Here is a 17,170-nt window from a genome sequence, read left to right on the forward strand (position 1 = left end):
GGCCTTGATTTATCCCTTAGCTTAATGTCATTGAGCCCCTGGAACAAATATTAAGAGTTTGGTAGCATTTATACTTTCAAAAATACAGCTTGGCTTTAGGACTATGTTTTAAAAAAAAACACAATATGGACATATTATATTAGGAAAACAGCAAAAATTTTTCCATCATAAAACTTGCTGGAAAAGATTTTAAAGAATATCTTTGTTTCTAGCTTTTTATAGGAATTTTAAAATTCTTTTTTATTTACAAAGATATTCTTGAGCCCTTCAAAAACACAGTTTAATATATGAAGTGCACATATTTATGTTTAAAATGTTATATATTCATCAGTTTACCTTAAAAGTAATATTAATGAGTAAGTCATATGCTTTCCGTATAGGAATTTGGTAGTTCTGATTCAGTTTAAAAATCATTAAGTAACTACTGACCCTAGAGTAGATTTTGGGAGTTAACAGAGATGAAATAAAGTACAGAAATTGCTTTCGAGGAGTTTAAAATATATTTGCAGGGTGAGCACACCCAATGGTCACAAATATAAAGCAGATTGTAATAAGTGCAAAGTAGATTTTCAAAAATTCTAGGAGAACTTTAAGGAGCAAGATCTTCATATGGAAAGAGGTTATACCTGAATTGGGCTTTGGGTGGGGGGGTGGGAATTTCAGTAGACTGATAAAGTTGAGGAAGATGAGAGTAGGGCAGGACAAAAATGGGACCATAAGCCAACTTGGCTAGAATGCCCAGGTTATGAAAGAGACTGATCTAAGAGAACACCAGGGTAATGGTTTAGGTCTAGATTGCAAGGTACTCAAAAAACTGAATAGAAAGTTATGCTTTATTTCATTGACAATAGTAAACCACCAAGGGTTTTTTGAGCTGAAAGAGTGGCATCATCAGAAGTCTGCATTAAAAAGTCTGATTTGGCAGGTGTGCAGGACAGGTTGAAGAAGCAGGAAAACCAGTTGAGGCTATTGTTCAGGTAGTTCAGGTAATAAGTAATGAGTGAAAATGGGGTGGTGGAAGTTTATGTAAAATGCAAGGTATATGACATTGTTAGAATAATCAGGTCTTGACAACAGCCTGAATTGTGAGGAGCAAATAAGGGTCCATAACTTTGAAGTTATAAGTCTTAGTGATTAGGAGGAGGGTGGTCCAAGCCCACTGAAATAGACATGGCAGGAAAGGGAATCCAGAAAAATAGATTGAAATAGGAGACTGGGACTGAAGTGGGGCAGAAAAGATGAAAAACTTTGAGAATACTGGTTAGATTTTTCATAGCTGAAATTATGTTTATCCTCTACTGTTCCTTTTTATTTCCTCATTATTGTTTATATTTTCCATTATACATGAGTGTTTTATTCTTCTGCCTTTTATTTCCATTAGTTATTCATAGATTTGTAGATATATATACATGTGTATTTTTGGTTTTGTGTCATCCAGTTGTTTCTTTGTTGTGTATGACTCTTTGTGAACCTTTGTGGGATTTCTTGGCCAAGATATTAGAGTGGTTTGCCCTTTCCTTCTCTAGATCATTTTACAGAAGTGGAAACTGAAGCAAATTGGATTAAATATGACTTGCCCAGGGTCATACAGCTAGTAAGTGTTTGAGGTCAGATTTGAACTCAGAAAGATGAGTTCTCCATGACCTTCACTCTATCCACTGTGCCACCTAGTTGCTTTTGAATGTGTATGCACAAATACCTGTATACATATATATGATTTGGTTTTGATGGGGCAGGGCATTTATTGAATAGGACATTGTTAGCTTACTAGATCAAGGAAGACCTGGATTCAAATCTCACCTCTGGGCTTGTCTCATTTCTGATATATATATTGCCTTTTCAACCTTCAGAAGGTCATGTAACCTGTCAGTGGTCTAGATAACTCTAAGATACTAAAATTTAAAACAAAATGCTTAAGTATATTGGTAGAGGGCGTTTCCTTATCTGGGAGTTCTCCATTTGGCTGACTGTCACAGTGACATGAAGTCACAGGATGAGGAATACCTCATCCCTATTTTATTTGATGAATGTGGGATATGAACATTTTATGTCTCTCTTTAAAAAAAATACAACACTAGGTCAAGTTGTTTGTTTGTATTTAATTATGTGTCCTTCAGTTGGAAAGGAATTTATTTCTACCCCCCCCATCCCCCATTGGCCTAGATCTGTTTAGTTACTTTGCTGTCATTGTGAACTTGGTCTCTGGCTCAGAAGAGACTGTATGACTCTCATGAGTGTCTTTAATGAGTAATGTTCTGAAGAAGCCATAGGACACAATGTTTAGCATATGGGAAGTGGGAAAAGGCTGTCATTTAAAAATATGTTTCTTTTGTTCTATGATAGGTGTCTCACTGAACCACTGATGACTTACAAGTTGCATAAAGATTTCATTGTTGCTGTTAGTAAGTATACTTTTTTGAAAGATGTATACTGTTTTAAAATCCATTCATCTGTCCAACAAACATTTAAAGAAGTCAACGATTCATTTCCATTCAAAATTTTTGTAATTCACCAGTACTTCAGAAATACCTCAGTAAATGGCTTCAGAATTATCTGAGGCCAAAATAAGTTAAATTTTAAATTACCTTGTAGTTAGGTTTCTGGTAATGAGCCTCCCATTTTAACACGGATCTTTTATTGACAGAATTCTAATAGTTTATAGCAAGGGTCTACAACCTTTTTTGGCCGTGAGAGCCATAAATGCCACATTTTTAAAAATGTAATTTCGTGAGAGCCATACAGTGCTCACAATGCGCTCCTGTAATAGTGCACAAAAAAAAAATTGACTTTATGGCTCCTGCAGAAAGAGCCATATCTGGCCCTCAAAAGAGCTAGATAAGGCTTGAGAGCCATATGTTGCTGACCCCTGGTTTATAGTCATACCTTTAATTCAAAGCTTTTCTATCTACCAAAGCATTGCCCCTAATAGCCTAATGTCAGTTCACACTCTAATAAAGAATAAGACATTAGTAGAGGAAAATTCGAAATACCTTCTATTAACAGAGTAGTGTTTTACTTAATCCATGATTTATTGGGAAAGGATGTGACATATATATATATATATATATATATATATATATAATAAAGGAGCTGAATTATTTGAAGTGGTTTGGTTGATTTCATTGAATGCCTTTAATAAGTGATTACATAAAATAACTTGAGACTTGAAAGCATGTCACGGGTACTATCCTGTCTGAAGAAATTAACTTCATTAGTTAATTTTAATATTCAGTTGTTACAATTATCAGCTTTATGGGAAAAAAACTTTTAAGAAAGTTGGCTCTAAAGTAAAGTTCTATAGCATAATGCATTGCAGTGGCAAACTTAATGAGCTAGGAATTGAAAAACCTGGTTTCTCATGCCACCTTAAATTGCTAAACAGCTTGCTAATTTTTGCCAAGTCACCTCACCTCTATGGCCCCATGTTTGTCAGTATGTAAAATTAACATGTTGTACTAGTTGATTCCTAAAGTAGCTATATAGTTATATGGCTCAATGGAATTTTTTTCCCATTGATTTCCATTATAAAATGGAATATATTCCTCCAGTGAAAGATTGAACCATGAATGTAACAAAAATTTAGATGTGAAACGAACTTAATAAAATTCAGTAACTTCCATTATATAATGGGTTGTTCTCTCATTCCAGTCCATTCAAAGCAGAGACAAAACCCTCATTGGTGGGAATTTTCAAGGTCTTAAAAATAAATTCTTAACCTACTGTTTTGAGAAAATAGTTTAGAAGCTCTGTTTCTGGAGCCTGACCACTGCAAAAGGAGAAAGACAGAGGAGAAGAGAACAAGTGAAAATAGAGGGCTGCTTGATATCAATTGAGTAATTAGAAGAACCTGATTATTACTGGTGTCTCCTCTTTACTTGTAGAAATTGTTGTCTACAATGTCTTCCCTCTCATAAATTAGAAATAATAGCTTCTATATTTTCATTAGTGTCTGGAGTTACTAAGTGATGGGTATATATATATGAATTGTGGAGAATTTCACCCCAACAGTCTTTACTCATGCACCATACCTTTCCTCTTGTAAAAAATCTCCTTAAGAGATTGTCAAATGGAAGAGTAACAGCAAAATTCCTCATTATAATTTAATGAGATTTTCATTGTTGTTGTTAGTACATTTGAAAAAAAATATATGTATATATGATAAAAATTGATAGTATTTTAAGGCTGGACATTCAAGATCAGTTGCTCAATACAAGAGCCATTTATAGCAGTTCATAACAAAATGGTTGTTTTCAAACTTGAGAGTCTTAGAGGTTCATGATTTTATCCATATAGCTTACTCCAATGCCAGCCAAAATTATAACACTCTCAACACCTCAATATGTGCATATTTTATACCTTATAAAATATAAGATCATTTCATAGCCATTTTTTGTTGCATCTTATTTTAGATTTTTTTTGTGTTTGGGATTTTCTTTTAGGTAAGAAATATTTTTTTCTTAAGGAGCTATTAAAAATATATACATATCAAGTATCCTCCATTAGTATAAGTTTATTCCAAACATTTTAAAATATCAACCAGAGTAACATAGTCAGAGTGCTGTGTGATTAGAAGAATTATTTGACAAGGTTTCAAAAGGTCAAGGTTGCAAGGTACTAACTCTTGTGGCCACCTTGGCCAATTCATTTCATTCCATTTTTCTTGAGTTTCCTTATCCTTAAAATAAGGGAACTGGACTAGATAGATAAATGCCTTCTAGCTAAAACTATATTCTATAAACAACCTCTTTAACAGTAAAATACTATTCAAAAATAAGAGTTTTTCTTTACAATGATAATGATAATAGTAAGACATGAAAAAGGTTAAGTGGGTTGAGAAATGTGAATTATACAAAATATTGAGGAAGGAGGGAAGTTTCCATGTTTTGAACCATAAACATGAAAATATAGTAACAGTTCATCAATGCAGGGATATGACTTATTCAGTCTTTTTGGAAAAGTCTTCAAATAAGAAAATAGATTTAAAATTTTCTAATTCTAGAAAATAAAGAAAAAAATTATCTAATGACTCATATATTACAAATAGGTTTTTTTCCTTTAATTTTTAATTTTAAACCAGAGGAATAAGGTCTCTTAAAACATGATTATCTAATTTTACAAGTTAATAGAATTTAATCCTGAAAGAGAACTTAGAGATCATTTAGTCCAATCTCACTAATTTTATAGCTAAAAAAAAAAAAAGGTTTTCTTGTTCACATGGTTCATAAATAGCTTACTTGGGACTCATTTGGATCTCCTGATAATAATCTCAATGCACATTCCTTCATATCATGCTACTTCCCTTATTCTTGCACTAAATTAGAATACAATTAGAGGGCAGGAACACCAACAGGTCAACTAATGATATCATCTACTGAGGGTAATGGATAAAAGGACAACCAAGTCAAGACCCCTGGCACTAACAAGAACTGATGGCAAGAACTGAATGAAGATATCTACAGTAGAAAAGACAGAAGCGATACCAGCTAAAATAACCCAGTAAATTTGAGCTATTTATTGAAGGGGCAAATATTGATGTAAAAATAGTTTAGCTCCATATACCTTAATAACCAGCCTCTGAAGTCTTTACTGTATAAAATAGAATAAGAGTTATCATTTAAAACAATGCTCTTACATGAGTCATGAGAAGCTAAAATTGTTCATTTGGACTTTGTGGAAAGCAAAGAACCAAAGAAATCTATCCATAAAAATCAGTTTCATGAGGATTTTAGACAAGAAATTTTCTAAAAATGAATGATATTCTCACTGCCTAAATTATGTTCAAGTCTCATTTTTACTGGCTTAGAATATACCATATTTTTACACATCAGACTCTTATGGTTCATCGTGTTGGTTATACTAACACCCTAACATATGCTGTATATCTGAATATGAGGAAAACAGTCAAAGAATTTTTGGCAGAAAAGTAATTCACAGAAACTGCATGACACACACACACACACACACACACACACTCACATTCACATACATACACAGAGAGGTGGCATCACGAAGTGTAAACCATATGTATATTGGTCTTACTTCCTAACAAAATAGATAGCAAAATAAAGCCCCAAAATTTGCTTTCAAAAAGAGAAATATTTCAAACAAAAAGACAGTTAAAAAGTATAAATACAAGGAAATATATAGCTGGACAAAATTTTCTTTGCTTCAGATGATTCTAAAAAGGAGTTACAATTTTGCTTTGCAGATAAAGCAGCAAGAAAAATGGACAATATCAAGAAAAATAAACAGAAACTACAATGTGTAGATAATGAAACAATATCTCTAGTGTATATGCATCAAAAAACTTTTCATAAATGTTCTTAAAAGGGAAGCTAACTGAATTGCAAGAGAAAGAGAGTAATGAATTCTAGAAGGCTTAGATGTCTCTCAGAACTGGACAAAGCTAACAAAACTTTAAAAAGAAGAAAAGCATAGAATTGAGCTGGTTGTTGGGATAAGTAGATTTAAAGGACTTAATGTGATTTATGAGTGATACTATTAAAGAACCAGCATTCTTATGGCTGCCTTATGTTAGCTTTATAAAATTTGAAGGACATGCAATTGCGTTTTGAAAGGCAGAAACATTAAAAATATGCTTTTATGTACTATAGCACTGTAAGTAGCAATTAATAAAGGAAACAAACAAAAGAAACTAACTTAAATGAGACAAAGTAATGACATCCTAAATAGTAAATGTGTCAAAGAATACTTTGTAGAAGCAATGTAAATGAGAAAGATAATAATGGCACCAATACTAGCACTTGAAGAACTATAACTATAGGAGTACTTAGAAGAAATTTTATATTTCTGGAAATATTCTAACCACATAGGAAAAGAGAAGATTAATGAATTATTCATTAAAGATATCCATGATCAGAAAGAGTTGAGTCGGCATTATAGTAAAAATGAGTGACAACAGATTGACAACCATTAAGATATTAAAAATAATTAAATAAAGGCCTCCACTATGGATACTCTTGATGGATTCTCTATGAAAAACTTTAAAGAAAAATATATAAAAGAATTGCAAGTGATTAAAAAGGCCAAGGACAGAGGTTGTGATATGCATTGGTTGAAGGAGTGACCAAACTGATAAAATTACAGATCATTTAAGTAAGTAAATTAGTTAGGTCTGCCTATGCTTGCTACCAATAATAAATGAACAAAGCTAGTGGTTGGAATTTATTAGCAAACAATTGTATCTTTCTATAGTACATTTCAATATTATTAGAATGCTATGTAGGTATTATATACAATAAAATTATATTATAATATTATAATAACAAAATTTCTGCATTTAAATGCCAGTGAGTTAGTTAAAGAAATTTAGGTGTTGGGGGCAGCTGGTTAGCTCAGTGGATTGAGAGCCAGGCCTAGAGACAGGAGGTCCTAGGTTCAAATCCGGCCTCAGACACTTCCCAGCTGTGTGACCCTGGGCAAGTCACTTGACCCCCATTGCCTACCCTTACCAATCTTCCACCTATAAGTCAATACACAGAAGTTAAGGGTTTAAAATTAAAAAAAAAATTAAAAAAAAAAAGAAATTTAGGTGTTGATTTCCCAAACTGAACACCTATACGTATATATAAATAATGTAGTGATTAAGGTTGTTACATGTTAATGAGTGCCTTCTTATTTAAGGAGGAATACACTGTTGTGTGCAATTATGACACAGATTTTTATCAACTCTCTCTTTTATTACAGAATCTGATGACCAAAACTACAGAGTGGAGGCAGTCCATGCATTGGTGCACAAACTTCCAGAAAAAAACAGAGAGATGTTGGACATCTTAATAAAACATTTAGTCAAGTAATTCCTCTTGCGAAATATTTTCTCTTCGTAATATCATTGCAATTTCTGTTTGACATGTAGTATGCTTTGAAGGAAACTTAAATTAGACTGTAATGACTTTTGAACTCATAATTAGGGGCTCAGTTTCCTTAGTAAGGTAAGTTTAAAAGGTACCAGCAGGGTAAATAGTATGGAAATTTTTGCCTTTTTAATGTTAGTTTGAGTATAACTTTTGGAAGGGATCATTAAGTTTGAGTGTGAAGGGCCTTTTGATATAATCTAGTTTTTGCATTATGCTCATTTTACAGCTTAGGAAATGGAAACCCTGAGACTTTGTGATTTGTTCAAAGTTACAGAAGTAATAATTTGGAGAATTTGAATTTGAACCCTGTTTCTGTGCCCCCAAATCTAGTACTGTTTGTATTATACCATGCTATCTCATGATTGGTACTTTTTGTATATAGTCATAATTCATATTAAGGACAGTCATGTGGAAAGGAGATTTCTAGATGCTCTTGCTTTGAAAATGTGTTTCTATAACTCAGATCAGAATGAAATGAAAGTGTGGCTTAGGTGGGAGTTACGCTTATGCATAAGAACTTCTTGAGTTATGGAAGTTATCCCATGTGTGCTTGTACTCACATTTACCATTTTGACCAGATAGTTCAGTTATTTTTCTGTTTTGTGGCCACAGACTCACCTCTTCACCTTAGGTAGCCATCTCACAAATGTCTTCCATTTATCACAGAAGGGAGCAATCAATAGCAAGTGGTTTCTTGGAAATTTTCATTTCATCTCCTTTACTGGAAAAATAACTTAAAGCTCTTATCTTTCTGTGTTGCTAAAAATGAGGTAGTCATATTATTTTATAATAATGATTATAAGCATAAAAATATTGTGGGCATATAATAATAGTAATTATGTTGCTTAGTCTATTGTGTCAGACTCTTCATGACCCACTTGAGTTTTTCCTGGCATAGATACTGGAGTGGTTTGTCATTTCCTTCTCTAGCTCATTCTACAGATGAGGAACTGAAGCAGGGTGACATAGCTAGACCATAATTGAACCCAGGTCCTCCTGACTTCAGGGCTGGTGCTCTAACCATTGTGCTGACCAGCTGCATAATAATAATAATAATAATAATAATAATAATAATAATAATAATAACAATAATAATAATAACAAGCATGCATTTTAAGGTTTGCAAAATGCATTACAACTGTTATCTCATTTTATTCTCAACAGCCATGGGAAGTGGTTGATATTATTATCCCGACTTTACAGATGAGGAAATGGAAGTACACAGGTTCAGTGATTTGCTCAGTCACACCAGCTAAGTCAGAGTCTGAGATTGTGTTTGATTTAGGTCTTCCTGACTCCAGTCCCCTGTGCCATCTAGCTGCCTTTATATGTAAATGGCTCTCTCTCTCTCTCTCTTTCTCTCTCTTCACTTGCTCTCTCTGTCTCTCTGTCTCTCTCTGTCTCTCTGTCTCTCTCTGTCTTTGTCTCTCTCTCCCCCTACGTCTCTCTCTGTTTCTCTCACTCAGTCAGTCTGTATGTCTGTATCTAGATAGATAGATATACATATATATGTATAATATTCGAGAGTTACATTCCAGAGAAACCTGTGATATGTGAAAATCGCTAAATAGCAGCATTTTATTTATTTTATCGTTTATATATATTTTAAGGCTTCATAAACCCTTCCCACTCTGCTATAAACCTTTTCCATACTCTTATTAACCTATAATCACTGAGCCAATCAGCACCCAGGATACAGAACATAGAGCTGTGGTTGATCTCCTTTCATTCCATCAGCCAATAGTGTGCCATGATGAGTGTAACCCATGATACATAATTAGATTTTTTTAAAACACCTCTAATACAGGGAAGTCCCAATAAGTGAACCTCAATATGGTGAGGGATAACTGTACATACATAAGTAATATGTATGTATTTATATTTATCTATGTGTATAATAGGAGAAATGCTACCTTCCTGGATGGCATAGTCTTTACTTAATGTATACCCTCTGCCCACTGCAATGAGAATGTCCAGAAACACTTGCCTTAAAGTAGGAACAATAGATGTCAGTAACTGTATCTGTGATATGCAAGGTTCCTGAATAGAGCTGGGGATATGAAGACAGAAACAAAACAATCCTTACTTTAAAATCTTCCTTTCTACTTAGGGAAAGTACACTTAATTTGGGATGGTGAACTTAAATATTTTTTTAATAATTTTATTTCAATATAATTGATTTTCTTTGTAATCTTCTGTTTTATTTTATGCTTTAAAATTATTCTGAAGAAGGGTTCATGGGATTTCATCAGACTTCTAAGCAGGTCCATTACATTCAAAAGATTAATAATCTCTCCTCTAAGAGATAATGATAGAATCAACATATACACAAATAAGCACAATACAAAGTTATTTGACAGGAGAGAGTACTGACAATTTGAGGAGAGTCAGCCAAATTCCAAATCCAGGACTTGGAAGTTGCACATGAATTGAGCCTTCAAAGAAAACTGTTGGATCGGAATAGTGATAGATCCATAAAGTAGGCATCACATTTTGGTAATTTAAAAAAAAAAAAAAGCACCTTCTGTTATCATATAAAAGGCCTTCTTTCCATCAAGAGAACTGAAGAAGTAACTTTTAAAATGGAAATGACAGAATCAAAATGACTCAACAGGGGTCAATTGTTAAAAGAAGAAGAAAGGAAGTTGTAAGAGCCTTAACTTTGATTTCAAGTCAACTACACCAAATTCAACTTCACCTTAGAGTCAATTAGATGGAGCAGTAGATGAAGTGCTAGGCATGTAATCAGGAAGGCTTAAGAGAATTTAAATCCAGCCTCAGACATTTACAAGCTGTGTGACCTTATGGAAATCATTTAAAACTCTGTTCTGTTCATTCATTTGTAAAATGAGGATGATAATAATAGTATCTATCCCACAGGGTTGTTGTGAGGACCTAATGAAATAACATTTATAAACTGCTTAGGACAATCTCTGGCAAGTAGCAGTAGGTGTTTGTTTCCTTTCTTCATTCTTGGGTACCAAAAGAACTGAGACAAGATTGCAAAGTCACTGTCAGTGAAAGATTATGGAAAAAACTTCCATTTTAGAGAAGGACAATGTTCTTCCAATTTTTATACAATGTACATATGCGTGTATAGCTATAAATATATAAATTCAGGATATTTGTCTTTCTCCAGTCCTATGTATGTATATAAAATACACACACATACATACCCAAATATACACACATATAGTGTGGGTATAAATATTTAAATATATAAAATCAGGACATTTGCCCTTCTTCAATCCTATGGACTCTGTGTGTGTGTGTGCGCGTGCATGTGCGTGTGTGTGTGTGTGTGTGTTGAAAGAGACAAAAAGACAAAATATGAACCCAGCTCATTTCCATTTTTAATAGGATTATCAAATTACTAGATGAAATGACTTCTCTAGATGTCATTTACCTAGATTTTAGTAAAACTTTAAAATATCTCATTCTGTTTCTTATGAAAAAAGAAGCATTGTAGATTAAATAGTAATATAATCAGATATATTCAGAACTGGTTGGAGGACTGGAAACAAAAAGCAATTGTTAGGAGGCAGCTAGGTGGCTCAGTGGATTGAGAGTCTAGAAGTGGGAGGGCCTGGGTTCAAATTTGGCTTTAGACACTTCTAGCTGTGTGACCCTGGGAAAGTCACTCAATCCCCATTGCCTAGCCCTAAATACTCTTCTGTCCGGGAACCAAATACAGAGCATTAATTCTAGGGTCTAAGGTAAGGTTTAAAAAAAAAAGGGTACTTCTTAGTGGTTCCATTGTCAGAGTAGCAGGAGGTTTCCACTGAGGTACCCCTGGGTTCTGTATTTGACCCTGTGCTGTTTCACATGGTTAGATAAAGGCATCAATGTTATATTTGTTAAATTTATAGATAGCACAAAGCTAGGAGGGATAGCTAATGGAGTAAATGAGTCGGGATCCAAAAGGATCTTGACACACTACCAACTTAGATTGAAGCCAAAAAAGATGAAGTTGAAGAGATAAACGTAAAGTCCTGCTCTTCAGTCCTAAAAAAAAAATCAATATCAGAAGAATAAGGTGGAGGAGGCATGGGTAGAATTATTATTATTATAAGTTATTCTACAAAAAGAATAAGGAGGGTTTTAGTGGACTGCCAACTCAGCAGTGTTTGGGAGCTGTCATGAAAGCTAACATGATTTTAGACTGAATTAAGAAGGTCATAACTTCCAGAAGTGGTGAGGTCAGTGTCACTCTACTCTGCCCTTGACAGGCTTCATCTGAATTATTATGTTTATTTCTGGGCATTGATGAAATGTCCCAAGGACAGCTAGAATGGTGAGGGAACTAAGCCTGTTTAGCCTAGAGAAGAGAAGACTCAAAGGACACATAATTACTCTCTTCAAGTAGTTGAAGTATTGTCATAAGGAAAAGGGACTGGATGTTGTTCCTTTTGACTCCAGAGTACACTGAGTGGATGTTGCAGAAAGGCAAATTTAGGCTTGATGACAGGAAAAACTTCCTAACAATTAGAGCTGTCCAAAAGTGGAGTGTGCTGCCTAAGGGATGATGAATGCCTTGTCCTTGAAGGTCTTCAAGCAGTTTAGATAACCATGTCATGTGGTGCTTGTTGTACTGAAGATCCTCAAATGCAGTGATTCTCAGACAAAAAGTCAATTAACAGGCGTTGACAATGTTTTTGGAAAGAACAAAGCACCTATTTCTCAAACTTCTCTACCTGCCTAGAAATAATGCATTATCTTCATTTTAGTCATCAATGTCCTGATTTGACATGTATTTATCACACACCATTCATCTGTTAATTCATCATTTGTTAACTATGTGCAGTTATGTTCTAGGCTAGTTTTATAGATGTGTTACAAAGCTAAATAAATCAGTTGCTGCTTTTGAAGAGTGCTTGGTCCACTCTTTCTTGGTAGTTTTATGGGATTAAAAGAAAGAAAATTTCAGACCCTCTCATTTATTGTACTAGAAATAACAAATTGAACTAGGATCAGTACTGCCATTGTCTAATAGCAGCTAGTTCATTTTTGTGTTAATGGGCAAATCAGTTAACTATTGTGTGCTTTAGCTTCCCCATCTGAATAGTGAAGGCCTTGACTAGATGTCTCCTGAAAACCCAGCTTTAGATCTGGGATCTTTTGTTTTCTTGACTATTTGCTTTCTTTATGGATCTAAACTTCTTTGGTTTCAAAAATATTTTAAATAAACATTTGCATTATTTTTGTCTTTTTCAACAAACTACATAAAAGTTACTTCTTTAAATTCCAGCTCTAAAACTTTACATGTAAATACAAAAAAATGAAATAACAGGATTATTCATGGATGTAACATACAGAATCTCCAGATATTTATAGATTTTTAATTCAAACGCCTAAAGAATATGGCATAAAAAAAACATCTTTTGGTTCTATCCATACTTGGAAAAAAATCCCTTTGCACATGCTGCCTTATGCTTTTTTTCCTGTAAAAATAACTTTAAAATAGATTCCAAATGATTTCATAAGTGTCCGTAGCAAAGCCCTGGTTGCTGATTGACACATTCTAATATAAATTTCCTCTTTTCTTCTAGTAAGTTTATATATATTTCTAAAAGGAAACAATTATGTGTCTGTCTCCCTGCCTGAATGAATGAATAAGGTGCACAGCCAGCTAAAATGCATGATTACCTGTGTCTGTATCCATTCAATAACCAAAGAGGAGGATAATTCCATGTGGAGAAAATTGGTTATCAAAATGTTCCCTCTTATACATAGTTGGGTTATCAACTCTCTTTTTCAGAAGAGACTGAATTTTTAACTGATTTTTGAATTTATACTCATTCTCAGTAAGATTAATATTAACCTTTTTGTTTCACTATGAAGTGCTATATTTTCAACAGAATTATCTCAAGCTATTGACAATCTAATTTCATTGGGAAGCTATTATTTTAAAAAACATTACTTTTTATAGACATCTTCACTGAGGAGATAATTAAAAATGTTCACCTTGGAAGTCTAAGAACACTGCAAGGTACTCAGGACTTAAGTACTCATCATTTGAAACACAGTAAATCCAATTCGTTCCATATTGGGTGTAAGGGAGTAGGAAGGAATGGGTACTGGAAACTTTTCTTTTGTCTTTTCTAACCAAAAGAGTATATATTATCTGTTTTCTTGGACAGAGGACCAGGAACTGAAATCAGAATACTGAATTCAATTTACTTAGTTAACTGTGTCATTATAAAAGGATGAGACTTTTAAAAGATTTTCCTGTGATTTTATAGAAGAAACATTATTAGATTAGAATTCTAAAGATTACAATTATAGGTGCAACTCTTTATCATGGTTTTTGTCCTTTATAAAATAGTAGCATAGTTGATAATATCAATTAAAATAAAGGAAGAATTCAAAGATTTTTGGTTTTGGAATATGGAGACATCCATTTAAACATATTCATACACCTTGGCTAGATGTGCCTGGGCAAGTACTCACAGTCAAATCTTTATACGTTTCAAGTCAGTTTTTTTTTCTTTAATTCTCATTGCTATAGAAAATTGTGTGTGTGGGCAACTCCTTACATCAATAAAAGCACACATCCTCACTTCTTCTTTTTCTTTTCTCACTCTCTTTCTCTCTCTTTCATAGATATATAATAGTATATATGCATACATATACAGCTCTCTTTTTTATCTTCATTCTTTCTCTTCCTTTTCTTTCTTTGTCTTCATTCTATCCTTCCTAGAATCCATTTTATTTATTTCAATCCTTCTGTTAGCAATTGTTACCGGGACTCATGACAATTTTCAATCCAGAAAGGGAATAATCTGTAGGGGCAGCTAGGTAGTTCAGTGGATTGAGAGTCAAGTCTAGAGATAGGAAATCCTTAATTCAAATATAACCTCATGCCCTTCCTAGCTGTGTGATACTGGGCAAGTCACTTGATCCCAATTACCCAGCCCTTAACATCTCTTCTGCCTTGGAACTGATACTTAGTATTGATTCTAACACAGAAGGTAAAAAAATTGTTAAATTTGTTAAAAACATAATAATCTGCTTGTGGATAGTCAAGTTGAAATGAAAGAGTTCCATTATTGGTAAATGTATGCCAATATTCTCTAAGCCAAACAAATATGGAGATTATGAATAAAATTGTTGATGTAGTACAAAGAGTTTTAGATATGAAGAGGGCACATTTGGAGTCAGATGATCTATATTTAATTCCTTTTCTGCCCCTTACTGTAACTGTGTGTCCTTGGGATTTGCTTTCCTCTTTGAATGTAAAATATTACATTTAGGTGATCTCTAAGGACTCTTCTGAATTTATAATTAGATTCTAATCCTGGAGTCATAGAAAACCTGTCTTCAAATCCCATTTCTGACAATTACTAGCCATGTGTCATTGGGCAATCCAACTAAGAGCTCCTGTTTCCTCCTTTGTAGAAATAGAATAGTTATTGATTTTTGTCTTTGCCTCACAGGGGAGCTGTAAGGGATCTTTCTGAGACATAGTGTAAAGATCTTTGTGAATGCTCCAAAGCTCTCTATAAATGTTAAATCTTATTATTGTCATGATGATCAATTATAAGCTATAAGCATGTTTATTTGTAATATAATTCTGCTTGAAAATCTTTAGGTATTTTCAGGTGGTTTCAAAATATGGAATTATAGCAGCTCATCCATTCTTTATCCCTGTTTAGGCTGAACTGATTCCAGTTAGGGTTCCACTCACTTCAGGAAGATGACAGTAAAGTAGATGCATAGATTAGGGATTCCTAACACGGAATTTTGCTCTGAAGCTGTACTATGCCCAGATTGCCTAAAAGAGTTAGCAAATATCTATAAATGCTCATCACCTAAGTATTGGGGAGAATAAAACCCTTTATCATCTTTGTTTAAATATTAACTGAGCAATTTGAAAGGGACAAATGACATAGAAAATTGAGAACAGTTATTAATCTGTTATTGTTTGTTCTGGCCTTTAGGAGGTACCCTAAGGTAGTGTTTTCCCCCTTCCCAACATACTTAATTGTCTTAATTATATTTTTAAATTTTTTTGGTCCCCAAAAGATCTGAGAAGTCACCTACCTCTATTCCTTTACAGAAGTAGTAAGAAAGTCCATACGCGTGGAACATTGTATATAATGTCTGATTTTCCAATATATATTGATAAATTGTGTGGAATTTTTTTTCTTCTCCTTGATTTTTTAAATAAGATAAGGTTCTCTGGGAGGGGAAAAGGAATACAGGGATAATCTAAATAATGCAAAAATCTAAAAATATTTTTTAAATGAGGTGAGGAGGTTTCAAGAATAAATCTAGTTTTAAACTTTGATTAAAAATAATTACTTTGTATTTCTTGATCTCAAAAAAATTAATGGCAAAGGAGGCAATGACTAGTATTGCTTAGAAGAAGAGATGATAACAGAAAAGCCCAGAGGAATGCAAATTATAATTAAAAAAGGACCTGCAATCCAAAATGTGGATGTATAATAGATCTTTTATAAATTCATTGCCTTATAGCAGTTAAATTCTTAAAAGTTGATTTAATGTTTTTTTCATTTGTGCACTTTGAATTTTTATTTTATTTATAGAGTATCACTGCATAGCCAGCAGAATCTCATGACTATCTCCAACCTTGGAGTCATCTTTGGCCCCACTCTGATGAGGGCACAGGAAGAAACTGTAGCTGCTATGATGAACATCAAATTCCAGAACATTGTGGTTGAGATTCTGATTGAGCACTATGAGAAGGTAGGGTCAATTATTTTTCTTAAAAGGTGCCTTAAAGAATGAGGGAGTAAATGAATGAAATTAGAAGCATTTTTAAAGTTCTTAGCATTATGTTAAATGCTGGAGATACAAATTTTTAAAAAGCAAAGACAGTTCCTGTCTTCAAGAATTTTATATTTTAATAGAAGACACATAGTGGATAGGGAAAGGAATTTTAGTTTGGAAAGTGAAAGGCATGATCAATGGAACCATCCGAGACAAAACTGATGACAAGAAGATACCTAGTGGCAGTAAGTGAAGAACAGACAAGGTCCCTTAGGTACAGGGGGCCATGTGAGCAAAACACTCACCAATCAGAATAACAGGGGACCAAGGTAGAGAAGTTGTGAAATTTGTAAGGAGGAAAGGAGTAGAATGGGTCCCAAATGTGTGTTGAGAACTGTGCTTCTGTGGCTTGAAGGGAGGCAGAATAGAATCTCTAGCCTTTTCTCCCTGCCCTTCTCCAAAGGAAACTTTCATTCCTATCATAATGGGAAAGAGAAGGTTGGGTCCAAAGGGCCACTACTCTGCTCTCTTTAGGGAGAGAAGACAGAAGGATAGAAATA

The 17,170-nt window shown here is 33.8% G+C and overlaps 1 protein-coding gene across 1 annotated transcript in view; it reads left to right on the forward strand.

The window, feature by feature from the left end:
* ARHGAP42 (Rho GTPase activating protein 42) overlaps nucleotides 1-17,170 on the forward strand; it is a 408,927-nt gene that overhangs the window by 358,519 nt on the left and 33,238 nt on the right. Inside the window, exons 16-18 of the mRNA XM_044668392.1 lie at nucleotides 2,344-2,402; nucleotides 7,708-7,813; nucleotides 16,427-16,586. Of these exons, the coding sequence (XP_044524327.1) occupies nucleotides 2,344-2,402; nucleotides 7,708-7,813; nucleotides 16,427-16,586 (325 nt within the window). The remainder of the gene's footprint in view (nucleotides 1-2,343; nucleotides 2,403-7,707; nucleotides 7,814-16,426; nucleotides 16,587-17,170) is intronic.

This window comes from Gracilinanus agilis, chromosome 3, assembly GCF_016433145.1.
Source record: "Gracilinanus agilis isolate LMUSP501 chromosome 3, AgileGrace, whole genome shotgun sequence".
NCBI classification, from domain to species: Eukaryota; Metazoa; Chordata; class Mammalia; order Didelphimorphia; family Didelphidae; genus Gracilinanus; species Gracilinanus agilis.